Source organism: Pimephales promelas, chromosome 1, assembly GCF_988280905.1.
Source record: "Pimephales promelas chromosome 1, fPimPro1.hap1.1, whole genome shotgun sequence".
Lineage (NCBI taxonomy): Eukaryota > Metazoa > Chordata > Actinopteri > Cypriniformes > Leuciscidae > Pimephales > Pimephales promelas.
The window spans coordinates 10,531,308-10,553,269 of NC_142769.1; the positions used below are offsets into that span (position 1 = coordinate 10,531,308).

The 21,962-nt window shown below is 41.5% G+C and overlaps 1 protein-coding gene across 2 annotated transcripts in view; it reads left to right on the forward strand.

The window, feature by feature from the left end:
- Nucleotides 1-21,962, forward strand: part of LOC120477781 (phospholipid-transporting ATPase ABCA1) — a 265,488-nt gene that overhangs the window by 87,681 nt on the left and 155,845 nt on the right. For both annotated transcript variants that reach the window (XM_039669594.2, XM_089126189.1), the window contains exon 11: nt 5,252-5,368. In XM_039669594.2, the coding sequence (XP_039525528.2) occupies nt 5,252-5,368 (117 nt within the window). The remainder of the gene's footprint in view (nt 1-5,251; nt 5,369-21,962) is intronic.

A 21,962-nucleotide genomic window follows, 5' to 3' on the forward strand; every position in this document is an offset into this window, starting at 1 on the left:
CTCTTCACTGCTGGTTCCGTCCCACTCACCAGAGAATGAATGCTCTTCACTGCTGGTTTCGTCCCACTCACCAGAGAATGAATGCTCTTCACTGCTGGTTCCGTCCAGCCCTCCAGAGACAGTATGCTCTTCACTGCTGGTTCCGTCCAGCCCTCTAAAGACCGTATACTCTTCACTGCTGGTTCCGTCCAGCCCTCCAGAGAATGAATGCTCTTCACTGCTGGTTCCGTCCCACTCACCAGAGGATGAATGCTCTTCACTGCTGGTTCCGCCCAGCCCTCCAGAGAATGAATGCTCTTCACTGCTGGTTCCGTCCCACTCACCAGAGAATGAATGCTCTTCACTGCTGGTTCCGTCCCACTCACCAGAGGATGAATGCTCTTCACTGCTGGTTCCGCCCAGCCCTCCAGAGAATGAATGCTCTTCACTGCTGGTTCCGTCCCACTCACCAGAGAATGAATGCTCTTCACTGCTGGTTCCGTCCCACTCACCAGAGAATGAATGCTCTTCACTGCTGGTTCCGTCCAGCCCTCTAAAGACTGTATGCTCTTCACTGCTGGTTCCGTCCAGCCCTCCAGAGAATGAATGCTCTTCACTGCTGGTTCCGTCCAGCTCTCCAGAGACTGTATGCTCAGCACTGCTGGTTCCGTCCAGCCATCCAGAGACTGAATGCTCTTCTCTGCTGGTTCCGTCCAGTCCTCCAGAGACTGTATGCTCTTCACTGCTGGTTCCGTCCAGCCATCCAGAGACTGAACGCTCTTCACTACTGGTTCCGTCCAGCCATCCAGAGACTGAATGCTCTTCTCTGCTGGTTCCGTCCAGTCCTCCAGAGACTGTATGCTCTTCACTGCTGGTTCCGTCCAGCCATCCAGAGACTGTATGCTCATCACTGCTGGTTCCGTCCAGTTCCTCCGAGCCCGAGCTCTCTTCTTCGCTGGGCCCGACCAGCCCAGCCCCAGAGACCGTCCAGCCAGCGCCAGAGACCGCTCAGCCTGCTCCGCCCTGGCCACGCCCTCAGTCTGCTCCGCCCTGGCCACGCCCTCAGCCTGCTTCGCCCTGGTCTCGCCCTCAGCCTGCTTCGCCCCGGCCACGCCATCAGCCTGCTCCGCCCTGGCCATGCCCTCAGCCTGTTCCGCCCTGGCCACGCCCTCAGCCTGCTCCGCCCTGGCCACACCCTCAGCCTGCTTCGCCCTGGTCTCGCCCTCAGCCTGTTCCGCCCTGGCCACGCCCTCAGCCTGCTCCGCCCTGGCCACGCCCTCAGCCTGCTCCGCCCTGGCCACGCCCTCAGCCTGCTCCGCCCTGGCCACGCCCTCAGCCTGCTCCGCCCTGGCCACGCCCGCAGCCTGTTCCGCCCTGGCCACGCCCTCAGCCTGCTCCGCCCTGGCCACGCCCTCAGCCTGCTCCGCCCTGGCCACGCCCTCAGCCTGCTCCGCCCTGGCCACGCCCTCAGCCTGCTCCGCCCTGGCCACGCCCTCAGCCTGCTCCGCCCTGGCCACGCCCCTCTCAGGCCCCAGTTCGTCCCCCCTCCTTCCTCTGTTCCGCGGCGTGAGGTCACGCCTCCCGGGAGGGGGGAGTACTGTCACAGTCCTCCGTCTGCACCAGTCTGTCTTGTCTTCAGCACTACACTTCCCAGGATCCTCTCGTCACCCTATCCCGTGTTCACTCCCTCATCAGCCACCTGTTCCTCGTCATCATCATCTGTTTCACCTGTTCTCACCCCATTATGTTTGATTAGTCTGTGTATTTAGTTCCCTTTGTGTTACTCTATGATTGTCGGTCGATGTTGAATGTTACCTCTGTGAAACCCCGTCCTCCTGCCTGTATGTGGAAAATAAACACGTTTCTTTGGTTATCTGGATTCCTCCCGCTCCTTCTGTCTGCACTCCTGTTCTCCTGCACCTAACCCCGTGACAAATATATGTGTGTGTAGTGTGTATAATTAATTTGTATATATAAATACCCACACATGCATGTATATATTTATGAAAAATGTGTTATTAATATATCAAATATTTATATTTATATATAATATTAATTGTGAATAAATATATATAAAATGTATACATGCACATATTTCTTAAATATATACATGCATGTGTGGGTATTTATATATACAAATTAATTATACACACTACACACACATATATTATGTAAACACAAACTTTTATTTTGGATGCCCATCCCTAGTAGACATCCTATACTGAAGTACTATGGGAAGTTTGGCAGGTTTTAATATGAATTCAACCTCTATATATATGACTGTAAGCTTTCAAATGATATAAAGGTTTAGATTAGTTTAGGTTTAGTCTAGGATATTACTGTTTTTAATATGTAATGGGTGTGGGCCCACCGGTGGGCTGGTGACACTTAAGGGGTGGCTTTAATAACATAAAATAAACAAACAACAAAATGAAAGCAAAGGCAGCAGTCCCTCACGGATGACTGCTGCCACATATTATAAAACCAGCCCGTTCTCATCCTTGAGCGTCACATAGAACGCTATACTACGCATATGGCACCCTTTATCGTTAATATTCACGCGAACCCAAGCCGTCATAAATCCTTTAGCGTAATATCAGACTACCCTACCCTACAACTGTGTATCACACGAAATACGTTCTGAGGAAACTATTTTGCAAATCGTAATTACGTTACATGCCAACATATAAGCAGTGCTATTACGTTTGTCCTTAACGTATTTTGCAAATCGTAATTACGTTACATGCCAACATATAAGCAGTGCTATTACGTTTCTCCTTAACGTAATACTATTGCAGTGCTATTACGTTTTTCCTGAACATAATACATCCAAGCAGGTTTCTTTACTATTTATGCATAATCGTGGCATTAAAATTTTGACTCTTTTGCATTCAACTGTCATATCAATTAAGTTTTCCTTCGCATTTATTAATATAATAGACCAACGTTACTCATAAATATATAAAAAGCATTTTCTCCAATAAAACACAACATACTGATACATTCACAAAAGACATACATTTTATTAGCTTGATGTAAACCAAATCCTAGAATCCATACGTTGTTTGCAAGAAACAGATCCAAATCCAGCCTTTTATCCAGTGATCTTCATCTTCATTTCTCAGCAGCGACCGCAAACGTCAAATCCGCGCTGGCAAATTCAAATAATGCGCCTTCAAGAAGCGTTACGACATGTTTTACGGCAGTGATATCAATTCATTGCAATTCAATTCATTGATATCAATCGCTCATTGGCCCTCGCCTGCTTCGTCACAGATTGCGACATGCCGTGTTTCAGTCGGTGTAGTACATTTACATTTGAAATGGAGAAGAGCGCGCGCCTTCAGACAGAGAGTGAACCGAAATCAGATTAACATTTTGGATTAACGTTAATAACTTTAATTCTGATCTGTACCTCATACACAACTACTATAATACTGCCAGAGGACTGCGACTGCAACGCATCATCATGTGAACGACTTTTGGTAATGTTAATAATAAATAAATAAATTATTGTGAAATGTATCTGTCTGTTATGTTTTTTTTTTCTTAATTGTGTTACCTACGTAGTTTTAAGGAATGGTTATGGTTAGGTTTAGGGATAGGAGTGGGATTAGTGGCTCAAAATATATTTTAATGCTAAAACTCATTTAACTACACATCTCTGTCCATTACGTTTTATCCTTTTTATATTCTGTATAAAATAAATATGTTTTTTTGGAGTAGGATTAAGGGGTCTTGTTACATTTATCTTAAGTGAAAGTATACAGATATCGTTATGATATGAAACATATGTAAATAGTTAACGTTTTGTAGCTGTAAAAACGTAATAAGGTTACGTTTAAATGTTGCAAATACGTCCATATTATACGTTTTAGCATCTATCCAAACGTACAAAAACGTACGTTACATATCTTTGAAAATAACGTATTAAATCTACGTATTAACAATGAGACATATTACGTTAAGGACCAACGTAATAGCACTGCTTATATGTTGGCATGTAACGTAATTGCGATTTGCAAAATAGTTTCCTCAGAACGTATTTCGTGTGATACAGGGTTGCTACCCTACCCCACACCTAAACCTAACCATCACAGCGCGTGTTATATTAACGATTACGGGTGCCATGTGCGTAGTATAGCGCCTTTTTGTCATATACCGTTCTATATGATGCTAAAGGATGAGAATGCATTGAATAAAACAGAAACATAACAAAAATAGTCCAGGCCTGCCCTTTCTCGTCCTTAACTGTCATCACTCTTCCTTTTATGTTTCCGCTCCTCCGTGAGAGATACGAGACTGGTTCTCTCACGGCCCTCGACCTTGGCCTCGTCCTGCTCACCACACATACGCACAGAAGAGCAGTGACCAGTGGAGGGTTAATGCATTGCATCTTTTAAAAACATGGCCATGATTTAGCCTGGATAAAGAGAACATAGACTCATAATGCGTAAGATGTAAATCCGTCTAAAGAGGATGAATGTGCACTGCACTTAACAAGCTCAGAATAGAAAAATCCACCGAGAATTGAATCAGTGATAGTACAGATTTTTTTTTTTCCTGTATTAATTTGTTTCCTGTTCATGAGATGCAGCTACTTTGAAAGAACATCAATTGGATTATGTATACTTGAAACGAAGGACCTTAGTTATCATAGAGCCTAGGTCATTTTTAGCACAGGTATGAGCTGCTGCTGGATTGATGAAAATATGAAATAAGTCAAAGTGTAATTTTGCCGATTTTCATGCTGCTTTGTTACGATGTCATTTTAGTATATTTTACAATGTTTACTCATTCTATGTGTTACCTGGATCAAAAAATTTACATTTATTAGTCAGCATCAACTGAAAATTCTGCATAGTGACACTTTAAGAAATGTTTTTTGGAATACAAATGATTTTTAACATTATTATACCTAAAACAGAAAATAGTTTATACAGTAGCTGTTAAAGAAAACTTAATTTTTAAGAATGCTTCATGAGTCTGATCCTTTACAGACCTGAAGACATCATGACGTAATGTAGTTTTTTTTTTTTTTAAATTTATGCATGACTGCATACTGATACAAGAGATATGAAAATAGCACCAGTATTTTGCCATGAGCAATGCTAAAATATATACAGTGGTATAGTGGGAAATAATGATATATTAAATATTTGATCATTCAATGCAGCAATTGGCAAACCAAATCAATATTATTTCAATGAGATGAAGTGCCTACACTAAGTGTTCTGGACAGTGTTCCTCAATGCAATCTGTTTGTCACCAGGCCAATCGCACCTTTGACGCTTTGGCTAAAGTTGGCGAACTGGCAGAGGCATGGCTGCAGAATAAAGATCTGATCTGGACTTTTTTCAACAGCAGCACACAGATCAACACGCTACGGGTGAGATCATTTCTCTTTTTGGCCTTTTTATTCACAGTCTGAACTGTAAAGAAGGCAACTGCATAAGGCAGAACAGCCTGTGTCACCTGTGTGAGCACCGTGCCTCAAAGAGATAGTTCACCCAAAAATTTAGTAAACATTTTTGGGTGAACTATCCCTTTAATGTTGTAATGAGGTTAGTTGTTATGGGAAGAAGGACGCGGGAACTGGTGAACATTTAAAGACTTTAACCCTTATGCTGCATTAGGGACATTTTTGGTCTTTTGCAGTTTAATTTCTTTGACCATTTTGGCTGTTTTAATGCAAATGGTATGAAATTTGGCAAAATTGTGACTTTTTGGATACATGTAAAAAATGTGATCCCATTTTGCAAAATATGTATAACACACACTGTGTAGATCAAATAGTAACACTCAGCACCATAAAGACCAAAAATGGCCCATTGAAACCCATTAAAACGTTGTTTAAATCTGAGGCTCTCAGTAATACATGAAACATGATTTTTGCACAAACATCCTTTCATTTTGAAGCAAAAGCATTATATTTGCATTATATAGTGACGTCACTACATATTTATTCCCTATGGGTGGAAATGCACCTTATTTTAGGCAATAGGCAATGTTTAATAGGTGGCCATTTTTGGTCTCTAACGCGCTAAGTGGGATTTTTTGCAAAGTGGGACTGTGATAATCCAAATCTAAAGTTTTCTCTTTGCATTTAGTTTATTGAAAATAATTGAATTTTTGTGTTTTTTCCTCTTATACAAATCGATGGTTTCGCAAACAAAACTGGTAATTAAAGGGTTAAAATCCTGAAATTAAATACATTTTTGGTAGTTATGATGAGGACTGATGCTGGTTAAAAGATTTAACTTGGTAAAAGTGGAAAATAATAATAATATATAATATTTTAGGCAATGTTTAATATGTGGCCATTTTTGGTCCTTAATGCACTCAACGGTGTTAAAAATCTAATGCAGCACAAGGGTTAATAATCCAAAAATAAAACAAACACAAAACATAACATAAATTGTCCAGGCCTGGTCCTCTCTCGTCCTTCTCTGTCGTCGCTCCTCCTTTTATGCTTCCGTAGCTCCTCTGTGAGAGAGTGCATGTGACGCTCAACTTTCTTAATGAAATGTTAGACAGCTACTGAAGTATATGAATGAATATTATTATATAACAAGGAAGCCAGGTCTGTTTGGGACTTGATTTTGTCCAGCGGGAAATTCACAAGTTCACACTTACAAATAAGTCAGATAGAATAAATGGTATGCATATTTGGCGTGCTTTCCAAGGAGAGGGCTCCGGGCTCGGTATTTGGCCCGAACCCAGAGTACTTCCCCCTGGCTGTGGAAGGAACAAGCCGAGAGTAAGGTGTCGGGGTGGTGGAGGGATGCTGAAAAACTGTGGAGTCAACTGAGTGACTGTATGCTTCCTCTCATGCTGATGGGATAGTCATGATGACTGTTGATGACAAGTTAATTGGATTAATTATTTGTGCGTGCTCCTCCCCAACTTTGTTTAGTGAAACATCATTTATTGGATCGTAAAAAAAAAAAAAAAAAGAGCATTGTTGACAAATTAAATAGAGGCAGATCTAAGTGAGTTCAGAATACAGAAACAGTTTTTTTTAAGTTATGGTCTGTATGTTTCCAATTAAAACATCTAGTTACCATGTTTATCAATTACATTAAACACAAATTAAAATCCCCCTGTTGTCAATCATTTTATCCCTTTAAACTAATCTTTGATCACCACAACGAAGTATGTATTCTTTTTTTGCTTCATTTAGTATATGTGGATTTATGAATATGCAAATTTCCCCACCTCCACTCAGAATACCTGATGCACTTTAATTAAGCCATATATGTTTGTTTGTTTTTTTAACCAGAAACTGATTCAGAAAAAGTGGAATACCAAATTATACAGTGTCGATTATCAGAATAGTAAAGACAACTTCGGACATATAACGGTAATTAATATGATTTGCTCGACTACGTTATCAAACAATAATGTTCTTGTATATCATCTCAGAGTCTTTCAAAAAAAATCAGCATCCTTAGATGCTTTGAACATCTCAGAACGTCAGTGGAGAAAGGCATATAGTTCATCGTAACATTGTGATATACATCAGAGACACGATTTATCCGCTATATAGCTAAGTGTACACATTTTTTCATATCAACAGAAAAAAATATACTTGGATAACCTGGCTTCTCTTGAGATTCCACTGCTTCCCAGCAGTTAATAATATGATAAAGACTGCCTGCACTTTGACGGGATTGGTCAACATCGGCGATTTCAAAGCACATTTTTGAGAGAGACAGTCTTTTTTTTTATGCATGTTTAAGGAGAAAATACTCAGCAGCAATGGTGTTGACCTATGAATTTGCATATGGTTTGTCTTAAAGCATATGTAAAACACCACATAGACATATAAACAACATTAAAAACTTGATTTTCAATATAGGTTCTCTTTAACCTGAGTCAAATGAATCAAGTATATATAACACAGGCTAATAAAGCACAATGTGCACTTATTATTCTCATGTTTTTTTGTTTTGTTTTTTTGTTTTTGTTTTTTGCAGCCCAAAATGGCTGACTTTTTTTGTTGTTGTTGTTGTTTTTAATTCTGACCATTGCTCTTCTGGCCAGGCTGGTTTCAAATATTTCTAAAATGTATAGACCTTATGTAGCCCCGCCCCTTTTCAGTGCTGCGCTCATTGTCTTTTGACTTCTGGTCTGTATTTTGACAGCGATCTTGCATAGGTATGAATGAACTGCTCGTAAAAAAAATTCCCGGTCGACATTTGTTAAGACATCTGCTTTACAATGCTTATGATAAACATTACAATGCTCAGGATAACTTTTGTTAACTCTACAATAAGTAAATCCACTTCACCAGCTAATTACTCCTCGACAGCGATGCCATAAAAATATACAGAGCGACCGCGAAACCGGAAGTTCAAAGACAAGATTCTAAAGATGACGGCGCCCACGACTCTCTGGTGCATAAGGTCTATAGTGTGATCTGGATCTGTGTTGTATTTTTTTTTTTTTGAAAGATTTTTGTTTAGAATTTACTAGTACATTTCACAAATATATTTGAACATTGAATTAAATGTGAAATTTTGCAGTAGAAGACTGAAATAGTAAACATTCTCCATTAGCAACTTCGAAAAGTAATGTTTTATAGTGTAAGGTTCTGTGGGCTATTGTTACGAACTGCTCTGAGGCTTGTAGATGAAGATCCAAATGCAGCTTTAATATAAGAATAGTCGTACAGGCAGGGTCGAGAATCAGCAGACAGGACAATGGAGAATACACAATGGGAATCCAAGAAGCAGGCAGCAATAATCAAAATCCAGAACAATCCAAAAGTCAAAAAACCAGAAAACAAACACAGAAAATGCTCAGAAATGCAGACAAACAGTACAACAAGACTTCGCAAACACTGAATGTGAACACAAGGTATATATAGACACACTAACAGGATGAGACACAGGTGAATGCAATCAGTGAATGAGGTACAGGTGAATGTGATCAGTGATGAGTCCGGGCAGTGAGTTCTGGGAAATGTAGTTGTGAGGGAAACATGAACATCTGGTGTGGAGTGCCCTCTGGTGACTCTCAAGGGCACTCCACCTGGTGACCGTTACATAGCCCCCCCCCAAAGAGCGGCTTCCAGACGCTCCAAAAACAGTTCAGGAGGGAGGTGGAGCGGAGGCGGATCCGGGGGAGGGATGGAGGGCCAGGCCTGTGGAGCAGAATAGGGCCTGGAGACTAGGACGGAAGACCAGGGTGGAGCAGGCTGTGCAGGCGGCCAGGGCGGAGCAGGCCGTGCGGGCGGCCAGGGCGGAGCAAGATGTGCGGGCGGCCAGGGCGGAGCAGGCTGTGCGGGCGGCCAGGGCGGAGCAGGCTTTGAGGGCGGCCAAAGCGGTGGAGACCCCTCGGGCGGCCACGGCGGTGAAGACCCCTCGGGCGGCCACGGCGGCGAAGACCCCTCGGGCGGCCACGGCGGCGAAGACCCCTCGGGCGGCCACGGCGGCGAAGACCCCTCGGGCGGCCACGGCGGTGATGCCCTCTCAGGACCAGACACCGGCTCAGGAACAGACACTACATCAGAAATGATCACAAGGACAGATACAGACACAGAAACAAACACTGGATCGGGGGCAGACACTGGATCGGCCATCTTGTCCGGAGACACTGGATCGGCCATCTTGTCCGGAGACACTGGGTCGGCCATCTTGTCCGGAGACACTGGGTCGGCCATCTTGTCCGGAGACACTGGGTCGGCCATCTTGTCCGGAGACACTGGGTCGGCCATCTTGTCCGGAGACACTGGGTCGGCCATCTTGTCCGGAGACACTGGGTCGGCCATCTTGTCCGGAGACACTGGGTCGGCCATCTTGTCCGGAGACACTGGCTTGGAGGCGGCCATCTTGTCCGGAGACACTGGCTTGGATGCGGCCATCTTGTCCGGAGACACTGGCTTGGATGCGGCCATCTTGTCCGTAGACACTGGCTTGGAGGCGGCCATCTTGTCTTTAGACACTGGCTTGGCAGAAGTGACGTGGAGCGTCTCTGGCTCGGCAGAAGTGACGTGGAGCGTCTCTGGCTCGGCAGAAGTGACGTGGAGCGTCTCTGGCTCGGCAGAAGTGACGTGGAGCGTCTCTGGCTCGGCAGAAGTGACGTGGAGCGTCTCTGGCTCGGCAGAAGTGACGTGGAGCGTCTCTGGCTCGGCAGAAGTGACGTGGAGCGTCTCTGGCTCGGCAGAAGTGACGTGGAGCGTCTCTGGCTCGGCAGAAGTGACGTGGAGCGTCTCTGGCTTGGCAGAAGTGACGTGGAGCGTCTCTGGCTCGGCAGAAGTGACGTGGAGCGTCTCTGTCTCGGCAGAAGTGACGTGAACAGGCTCAGACTCGGCAGGGCTGACATGGAACTCTGGCTGGGCTGTCTCGGCGGGACGAGACTCTGGCTGGGCTGTCTCGGCGGGACGAGACTCTGGCTGGGCTGTCTCGGCGGGACGAGACTCTGGCTGGGCTTTCTCGGCGGGACGAGACTCTGGCTGGGCTTTCTCGGCGGGACGAGACTCTGGCTGGGCTGTCTCGGCGGGACGAGACTCTGGCTGGGCTGTCTCGGCGGGACGAGACTCTGGCTGGGCTGTCTCGGCGGGACGAGACTCTGGTTTGACGGTCTCTGGCTGTACGGTCTCTGGCTGGAAGGTGAGCGGGGGCTTGGCAGGGCTGACGGTGAGCGCGGGCTCGGCAGGGCTGATGGTGAGCGCGGGCTCGGCAGGGCTGACGGTGAGCGCGGGCTCGGCAGGGCTGACGGTGAGCGCGGGCTGTGGAAGCTCTGCTGAGACGTGACGAGGCTCTGGAAGCTCTGCTGAGACGTGATGAGGCTTTGGAATGAAACTCTCTTCACAAACGGAGACCGCCTCTCTCCAGTTCAGACCCGAGAGATTGGGGAGCTCCCTCGGGTTGACCTCCTTAGCCCCTAGCTGGTAACACAGCTTAATAGCCTCATCACCGAGAGAGCAGGAGGCAGCGAGAGGAACAAACCCCCAGGTATACTGGAACAGATCACGGCTATCCAGGGCCAAGGCCGCGATCTGACCAGCAAACTCCCGGATTTGTGCTGCTGGATTCATTTGTTGGTCGGTTGTTGCTGGATCTCGGTGTGGCGAAGTCTTCTGTTACGAACTGCTCTGAGGCTTGTAGATGAAGATCCAAATGCAGCTTTAATATAAGAATAGTCGTACAGGCAGGGTCGAGAATCAGCAGACAGGACAATGGAGAATACACAATGGGAATCCAAGAAGCAGGCAGCAATAATCAAAATCCAGAACAATCCAAAAGTCAAAAAAACAGAAAACAAACACAGAAAATGCTCAGAAATGCAGACAAACAGTACAACAAGACTTCGCAAACACTGAATGTGAACACAAGGTATATATAGACACACTAACAGGATGAGACACAGGTGAATGCAATCAGTGAATGAGGTACAGGTGAATGTGATCAGTGATGAGTCCGGGCAGTGAGTTCTGGGAAATGTAGTTGTGAGGGAAACATGAACATCTGGTGTGGAGTGCCCTCTGGTGACTCTCAAGGGCACTCCACCTGGTGACCGTTACAGCTATACAGAAAAGGTGCATACAATGCCAAAAGAGCAAATGTGTTTTCAGTGACCTGGATTCTGGAGAAAGTAGTGAGTGTCAGGATCTCAATGTATCTGGAATTGTGATCTAATCTTACTAGTTCACACAGACCTATCACTATTTTCTCCCCTGGTCCACAGGGTAATTCTCTTGATATCAGTGGTGCTGCCCTTGTCTCACTGCAGCATGAACGCGTCTGCACACAAAATGTAATGTCCTGTGAAATAATGGCCACCAAGCTCTTTCATGACACCTTCATAAGCCATGACGTATTTTGTGAATTTTGTCAAGGACTACCCCAGCTAACAAAAATATGTTCTTCTAATAACTTTTTGCTAATGTTCCCATTAAGTTAAGAAAAATGTATTTCTGAATGTTCCCTGAATGTTCAAAACAGCCAGTTTTTTTTTTTCAATGTTTTCAAAATGTGGTTAAGCAGATGTTTAGGAGAAATGACATTTTATCATTCTGCAAACATTATGGGAACATTCCTTTAGACTGTTATCTGTAATAGTAGCATTTAGAAAGAAAAAAATATATAAAAAAAGTGTAAATTATATTTTTGTGCTAACGTAATTAAAGACCAGATAACTTTGAACAATCATTCTATTAACGTTACGGCAAAGGTGTTTGTTTATAACTTTAAGAGAACCATGCCAAAACGTTAGCCAAGGTTCTGACAATGTTCCCGACCTTGAATGTACTCGCTGTATATTGTGGCCACCCGTTTCTGATGAATCTGAATCCTGGCTGCAGCGTGGCATCTAATTGACTGTTCACCCTGGAGAGCTTCATTTTCGGAGAACATATTGACCACAGAAGCAGCCTGTGTAGTTATCTCACCGTGGCTTGCAGTGCTTTCCGCTGTGATCTGGGCCCCATGAGAGTTCCTCAGCTACAGCCAGTCCCTTCTCAGGATCAAGCTCTGCATTGTACTGTAACTGAACTGCATGAACTTGATCAGGAGGGTTGTCAAGGTCTTTATTATTCAGGAGGCTTTTTCTCTTTCAGTAAAGACAAGAAATTTATCCTTGTAAAATAGGGCTGGTCATTGACTCAAATTTCACGATTCGATTTGATTTCGATTCACAAGCATGCGATTCAATTGATTAATTGGGGCCTATCAGGTACAGTACATGGCAAATTTCCTCAAGGAAAAAATATAGCTATAAATAACTAATGCTGTAAACTATACAGGAAGCCATGTTTGTACATTACTACAATTTTAAAGGTTAAAATGTAAAACCATAAAGTTATAATAATGCATTTTTAATGACTTTCCATGGTTAAAACACTGAGTGATTACATTGTGACATGATACCGATTTCGGTAAGTTCTGCTGCATTTTTCAGCATATGTTCATGTTTATTCTGTGCTGTAAACAGTGTTGTGCAAGTTACTTCCAAACTGTAATACATTAGGTATTACTTGTTACTGCTATTTAAAAGTAATTCATTACCTTACAATATTACTGTCCCAGAATTGTAATGCGTTACATTACTCATGTATTACTTTTGAGTTACTTTCACCAAAATAACTAAGTAGAACTTAACTTTTGGGCTGTAACGATAAGCAATATGAAACCGAAATCGCGATTCGCCACACGACTCAGATCCACGAACCTACAGAATCGCGACACACCTCATCCAACTCCAGCGCTATTCTCCTTACCGTCCAGATCCAATGCTGCCTTATCTTTAAATTAGGCTATTAGTATTATTTGAAGTTAACATTATAAAATACGTAGACCTACACCACAAAACTAGTTGAGGATAAATTATTTAAAATTGGGGAAGTCCAGCATTATGGACATGACATTTGCAGTCAAAACTTGAAATAAAAATTCTCAAAAAATACATTTATTGAAACGTATATAGGCTACTTCCTTAAAGGACTCCAGACATTAGACAAATATCAGTCTATGTTTTATTTTTAATATTCGGGAAAAGACACACATTCATGCGTGACAAAAAAATAGGAGGTAAAATATATTTTTTGTAATTCTGTTAATTACATTGCGCAAATCGGATGAGGAAGGGTTGGCTTTCCAGTCTCCATAGAACTTAAAATATTCATTTTATTTTAGTTTTCGTGTTCGCATTTATGAGGAAAAAACAATGTTACAGACGCGACCGCTCTGAACTGGCACTAAAAGACTGCTTTAAAACTTTCACATAGTCTGTTGCCTTTAAGAAGTAAAAGCAGACATTACACTGTAATACAACTGTAATACAAGCCTCACTGAACATGTAACGAGTAAAATATTACTGAAAATTGATTAGTAATGCCTTACACTACTGCGTTACAGCAAAAAGTAATATGTTACTGTAATGTATTACTTTTGTAATGCGTTACTCCCAACACTGGCTGTAAAGTTGTAAAACGGAATGATGATCAGGTCACACATGCTCCATGCGCCACTTTGCTTGAACAGATGCGCTAGCACCACTTTAAAGAGTACTAAAACAGGATTTTTTGTTTACATTTTTGTAATGAAATTGATGGAATTTGAAAGCTAAGGCTGTGTGTCCACCAAAGCGTTTTAGCCAGCTGAAAACGCCAGACGCTCTGAAAACGCTAGATGCTTGAGTGCATTTTGGCAGCGCAGCATTTTTTTCCATTGAGACGTTTTGTTGCTATGATACAGAATATACGAAGCACAGTTTACTTGTAACTGATTTCGCAGAAAATTTGTTTCATACTAAAAATGTATTTTTCATCCATTTTGTGCGGTTAGCTCTGTTGGTTGATACCGTTGTACAGAAAGAATGTTGTGACAGCTGGTCAGAGTGGTATTAGTCCCGCCCCTCCTCCACTGTGATTGGACAGGCGGTTAAAAAATAAGAGTGAAGAGCGCAGCGTTTTATCCAAAGTTGAACATTTTTCAACTCTCGGCGACCAGTAATAAATGCTGGGCGCTCGGCGCTTTCAGCGTGAAAAAAAACGCTCAGAGCCTCGTTACGCTCATGGCGTTTAAAAAGCGCGGCGCTCCCATTGAAAACAATTGAAAACATACGTCATGCGCGTGGAAAAACGCTTGTCTTTCATATCAGAAGTAACAGAGCACACCGCTTATTGCGAATTATTGGTTGGGAGGCAAGCTACGAAACTTTGTTCATTTATCAACTAAAAACAGACTTGTGATTTGAGAATCAATATCGAATCTTCAAAAATAGAAAATTATTCTAAATGTTTATTTATTTTATTTTTTTGTTAAATAAAGATGAGCAAGTAAAAATAATACTATTTAATATTATGTAATGATATTAAATAGGTGGGTCAGGTTTTTTTGTCCTTAGCTGTCATTGCCAGCTGTGTTGTTTTTCTTTGACAAATTTCTGGACTGGTGATAATCCAAAATGGGAAACATTAGGAGTGATTAAATGGTCAGCATGTTACTTCATGGAGAGGAATCTGATAAAACCCTCTTAATTCTGTAAGGAGCTAAATAAACAAGCACCGGAGAGTTTAACGATTAAATGCTCTGCAGTGGGAAGAATGAATTTCACCCTCTTTGCTGCCTAAATCGACACGGATGGGGGCATCTCCGCGGGACTTGATTACCGACACCATGGCTGCACACCACTATGTCTCGTTACTTCATCAAGGGGGTATTCTTGCTCCACACGGTTGAGTTCAGCTTTCACTTTGGGTAGCAGAAAGAGGGCTACCTGATGTGCTGCATGTGTGGCATAGAGCTCACTTCCTCTTTTCACTGTTATCATATTTCCACCCTGCTGAGACGCATATTTTAATTCAATTTAACTAGTGTCATCTCTGTAGCTGCTACGAAGACTCAAGTACATTCTAGAGTTGTAGTTCACTAAACCTGTTTTCTACAGGCCTAAGTCCGTCTACAGTCGACAAGACCATATTTTCATGCACTCTGGAGTGTTTGGATATGACAATGAGACAGAAATGTTTTGTGGTAAATACCGACTCATATGATCTGCTCAGTATGGAAGCTTGTTTTTCCGCCACAGAATAAAACATTTTGAGAGATTTGCGACATTTAATCTCACAATTATGTCTTTACTTCTTACAATTATGACTTTTTTCTCAGAATTGCTGTTATAAAGTCAAAATTACGATATATCAGCTCACAATTTCAAGAAATAAACGTGCAATTCTGCCTTTTTTTCCTTGCAATTGTGAGTTTATATCTTGCAATTCTGAATTGTGAGATATAAACAATGGCCTGGATTTGGACTGGAATAAGCTGATCTTGTCTACAACAACAGTACTTTCACAACCTCAGGCCTCTGAATATGAAGCCCCAGCTGGAGTTGTTCTCTCTTTGGTGATGTCTGTTTGAATGTCTCCTCACTTGTCACACATGCTTCAGCTCCTGTATCACTCTGAAAGTGGTGTCTGGACTATTTTTTTGCCTTGTTTCCTTGATAACTGCACCCAAGAACTTGTCCTGTGATTTCCCCCACTTTTTAGTGCTGTCAATGTCCTCTTTTGTCACATTTGTTTTATTATTTTGTATTTGGATTGCTGGTTTCTTGCACATGAGTTTCTTCTTGAGTTTGCATTGCTAACTGCATTGCCCCTTCTTATGCGTGTATGTGTTTTGGGAGTTCTGTTCGTGACTTGCTGGATGAGCTCACTTGGCATTTCCAGAGTTTGCAAACTAGCATGCATTTCTTATTTCCTCTAAATGCGTCTCAGGCAATATTAAACACTCATTTAAAAGTCGTGTGGCTCTTATTCTGACCTCTAAATCTTGGTGAATGTGCCTGTCTGTCTTGTCACCAAGTTCACAAATGGCAGTTCCAGTGTTGTAGTACTCGAGACTCGGACTCGTCTCGGACTCGGTCTCGAGACCATATTTTAATGGTCTTGGTCTTGTCATGGACTCGTGTCCATTTGGACTCGGAATTGACTCGTACTTGAACATTTTTTTTTTTAGGACTCGGAATTATTCCCGAGTCCACTCGAGTTCAATTAAAAATATTTTTCATGATTATTAATGTATGTTAATAAAATATTTCTTTAAATTGATTGACACGCCCAGTGATTGGTGATTTTCTAGTGCGCAACTGCGCATGACAAATTGTAATAAAATTACTTTTAACACCACCTACTATGTGGCCTTTTTACCCTAAACTGATCATATTTTTTAAACTCTAAGTAAATTCAGTAAAATAAAAAAAGGATTTCTCTAAGTAAATAAAAGTAAATTAGGTAATCAACCCTCACTGGTCTCGGTCTCGACTCGGACTCGACCGTCTCTGGTCTCGGACTCGATTTGGACTCGACTCTCTATGGACTCGGTCTTGACTCGGACTCGACTCTCTCTGGTCTCGGTGTCGACTCGGACTCGAGTGAGGTGATCTCGACTACAACACTGGGGAAATCACTCCAATCAACACTCACAAAATGAGGAAACAGTACATCTCTACTTTCTTCCCTAGAGAGAAACATGCCGGTCATCTGCTTATGCTTATAAAATTGAACAAAAAAATCAAATGGCTGCACCTTGATTTTTCTATTTCTTATTTGTCATTTGATTATTAATTATGAGATCATTGACAGCATGAGATACGTTTAATTTACACTACTACACAGATCTCTTTGGAAAAAAGATGTGGTTTACCTTGCTGTTTAGTACCTTAAGACAACACAGACTGTTTACATTAATTTAGTATAAAACTATTTAGAGATGCAGTAGGCCTAGGCTACACCGTGGGAGTCCCGTTCATATTTTTAAAAGGCTACATACACTCACCTAAAGGATTTTTAGGAACACCATACTAATACTGTGTTTGACCCCCTTTCGCCTTCAGAACTGCCTTAATTCTACGTGGCATTGATTCAACAAGGTGCTGAAAGCATTCTTTAGAAATGTTGGCCTATATTGATAGGATAGCATCTTGCAGTTGATGGAGATTTGTGGGATGCACATCCAGGGCACGAAGCTCCCATTACACCACATCCCAAAGATGCTCTATTGGGTTGAGATCTGCTGACTGTGGGACTCAGTGAACTTATTGTCATGTTCAAGAAACCAATTTGAAATGATTCAAGCTTTGTGACATGCATTATCCTGCTCTAAGTAGCCATCAGAGAATGGGTACATGGTGGACATAACAAGATGGACATGGTCAGAAACAATGCTCAGGCAGGCCGTGGCATTTAAACAATGCTCAATTGGCACCAAGGGGCCCAAAGAGTGCCAAGAAAATATCCCCCACACCATTACACCACCACCACCAGCCTGCACAGTGGTAACAAGGCATGATGGATCTGTGTTCTCATTCCGTTTATGCCCAATTCTGACTCTACCATCTGAATGTCAGAAATCGAGACTCATCAGACCAGGCAACATTTTTCTAGTCTTCAGCTGTCTTAAGCTTTTTTCTCCCACTTCTATTGTATAGCATGACCAACACACTTTTAGATAGCTAGGGCTATATGCGCAGCATGCCAAGTTGATGCTTCCTCTGCAGACTACTTTACCAAAGCTCTCGCGTGTCATGTGACCAGAGTGTAATCGCTGCCAAACTGTAATCGCTGCATTTGCAATAATAAGCGTTCAGCCCTAGTTAATATAAAGTATTTTATCAGGAAGTGCTTTATTAGTGAGTTGACAGATACAGAGGACTTATCTTCTATAGTGAATGTAGTTCAGTGTCCATTATTGTTATGGATGACTCACCTCAGCTGAGAATGAAAGAGAGTCACACACACCCCTCACGAATGAAGACAGAGACGAAAGCTCTTAAACCTGAGAGAGAGAGGGGGGGGGGGGGGGGAGAGAGACATTATATTGCCCCTCCTCTGTGATAGGGTGCATAAAAGGAGAAGGTAATTATGGATAAGTGCAGGATCATTTTCACCAGCAGCAGGACAGGGATTAACCAACAGCACACCTTCAGACAAACCCACTATCACACCATTTCCCCATTCCTGCATTGCATCAGTGTCACTTTGAATGAGGTCAATGAGTAGAGGAGGGCGAGAAGACGATTATGGATTGAGGAATGGTGAACTTTGTTTCTATGCTCTCATTACCTTGTGCAGAACCTTTACACACATGCACAGGCCTGTCCAATATATTGCAAGTTACCTATGTAGGCAGCATAGATTCGCTCACAAATAGGGTTGTGTGACATTAACAAAAAATGAAAAAGCTGAAGTTAGCCTTTATATTTAGTGCATTTAATCTGACTCTTTAATGCAGATCTGAGGTGATATGAATGCATTTGCACTGTAGTTACAATTGCATACTGAAATATGAAATTGTTTTAAATTGATGTTGAAATATAAAATATTAAAAATAATAGATTATACTAACAATAAATATGAAACTAAAGCAGCCAATAGGTGGTTGAAGTTCACTCTAATAATGAGTGAGACATTGAATCCATTCAATCGATTAAAGAAGGTGATTATCGTGTCACTAATGAATGGGTCATTGTATTATTTACTCAACCGATTTGTTCAAAAATGCAGATTTATTCCGTAATGAAACACTGCTGTGTGTTGCTTGAAGATTTGCAGCAGTTCTGGGGTGGTTTTGTTTGGAACTATTTCCAGTGGCGACAACAACACACAACAAACAACAAATGTGTAGCCAATCAGCATTAGGGGCAATTGACAGGGGAGAGCGAAAGAGCAAGAGAAAGATTTGAAGAAATACTGTAGAAAGAGAGATGGCTGAGAGACATTACAAAAGAGAAAAGTTCATAAGACTATCACTGTGGAAAACAAAGGGTTATGATCAGGAAAGAGCTTTAGGACCCCTGTTAAGGCGAGACACGGCAGGCAAAAACTGATTTTTCATGCAGTGATCAGTTTTGAGATTTTCGGCTACTCCTTCAGTATTTGTTCTTTCAAGCTGCTATGAAGAAAACATATAGAAAACGGTTGTAAATTTACGAATTTACCAAGAAGTTATAGCATTCCAACGCATCATGCCGCTCTTTAGACTTTACTGAAGTCTGTCATGACCGGTATCGTTGTAAAGCTCTGAATCTCTTGCACACTGTGTAACCCAAATATGGGCATTTCCTTTCTATCAGTAACCAGTTGTGAATGTCCAAAGGGTGATGTAAAGCTAATGACGGAATCTCATTGGCTACTGCTGGTTTCTGCTAACGTGATTCGCTCAGACGCATCATGTGGTGTATAGCTCTGCTAATGTTAATTCATTGATTTACTGCAGTTGTAGGCCTTATATGCCTGCCATGTTATTAAATAATCAGGTAACACTTTATAATAACTACGCGCTAATAATAATTAGTTAAGTATGAGTAAACCATTAATGTATGTGGAATTGCAATTTTTATGAACCAGTTCTTTGAAAGTTGTCAATGGTTCATAAGATTACTTAGAGCGTGTAAGTAAATGATTAATAAACTATTTAAATTTTCATTCATACAACTTCTCATTCAGACATATAGTTATGGTTACTTAGTGTGTTAATAAATGCTTTATTAACATGTATCAATGCTGTAATTCAGGGTTAATTTGGGTAGTTATAAACCATTTAGTAGTGGTCAGTTGACTATGTTCATGAGCTCATCTAAAGTGAGGACTAGTCATGCCTTGTAAAGCATTTTTAAAGGCTGTTAAATATTTCTATGTTCTGTATCACTGCGTTGTGTTTGTTACTTTTTACTGTTTAGAAGATTGATGAGCCTTTAAATCGCCTTTATAAATGCTTTACAAATCATGAATAGTCCTCACTTTAGATTAGCTCACAAAAATAGTTAACTAACCACTACTAAATGCTTTATAACTACCTGCATTTACTATATTTACTTACACTTTCTAAGTGATCTTATGAATGACTGACAACTCTTAAACAACTGGTTTGTAAATAATGCTATACTTCATTTAGAAATTATTAATTGATCATTAACAAAGTATGAAAATACAATTATTAAACGCATTATAGATATGCTTATAAATCAAGAAAAAAGCATTTATAGCTATATTTATAAACTGCTTATTAAGGTCTATTAATGTTTTACAAATGATGAATTAACTGTTTACTCATGCTTAACTAATGATTAATAGCGTGCAGTTATTATAAAGTGTTACCAATAATCAAAATAATTTTCATGAGCTTGAAATATTATATATTATTATGACTAAGGGCTTGAGCATTTATTCTATTTTTGAGTATTGAAATTCTATTAATCTCAGATATTTGCCAAACAAATATCTCACCCAAACAGTACAAATATCTCAGCCTATGTAGCATTGGAAAAGCTTTACAGTGCTGGAGAGAGCCAAGTGGAAAGGCCTGAAAACAGACGCTCCTTATGCGAGTAACACTGGTTTTGAGTGTCATTGTTTCTCTGTTGGCAAGTAACAACAAACTCTTATTTGTATTTACTCTTGTGTATGTAGGCCTATGCTAATTTTTTGTGCTTCATTGAAGTTCGTTCATCATCTTCGCTTTATTTTTCGTGAAACATTATTTTGTTGCGCTTCTGCTACGACAAATAGACATTTCACTCTTGCATTGCGTGTGTAACGGAGGCCAGCTAGTGAGAGTTATAAGGGCTGATGACTGCTAGAGAACGTACTGTTTACCGTTTAGCTTCCCTGTTAGTGCATCGATCGGGGTTCAAGGCCAACTCGGAGCAGCGCTGTTAGAATTGGAGGGTGAGCTTTGGAGGCAGAGCAATGAAGAGAGGGGTGTGTTTGTTTGGGTTGATTTCAAATCAATTTGGGTTGATCTTCAGCAATGACTTTGAGAAATACCATATACTACAACTTTGTATTCAGAACAGAACAAGAATGGAAAATAAAGTAGCTATATAAACGTCAAGCCAAAATGAATTCATTTAAAGTGAAACTGAAACAGAAACCTACGTAGCACTCTCTCATACGGCACGAATCCAAATGTCTCCATATTCGCAATGTGTTTGGATGCTAAACTATTATGTAAATTATACTGGTTCAACAGATCGCAAAGCTCACGCTTTGGATCATATTACAGTTTTGAGTCATAGTTTTGGAAGAAAAAAACAAATTGGGGGGTAACAAATATTATTTTGCTTTCCAGATGTTACGTAAAGCACACTTTAAAGGGATACTCCACTTTTTTTTTTAGAAATAGGCTCATTTTACAACTCCCCCAGAGTTAAACTGTTGAGTTTTACCTTTTTTGAATCCATTCAGACGATCTCCAGTTCTGGCGGTACCACTTTTAGCATAGCTTAGCATACATTGTTGAAGTGGACAAGACCATTAGCATTTCTCAGAAAAAAAATTACCAAATTGTTTCGATATTTTTCCTATTTAAAACTTGACTCTTCTGTAGTTACATTGTGCATTAAGACCGACGGAAAATGTAAAGTTGCGATTTTCTAGGCTGATATGACTAGGAACTATACTCTCATTCCTGCGTAATAATCAGAAAACTTCACTGTCGCACCATGAGTGCAGTAGGTGCAATGTTATGACG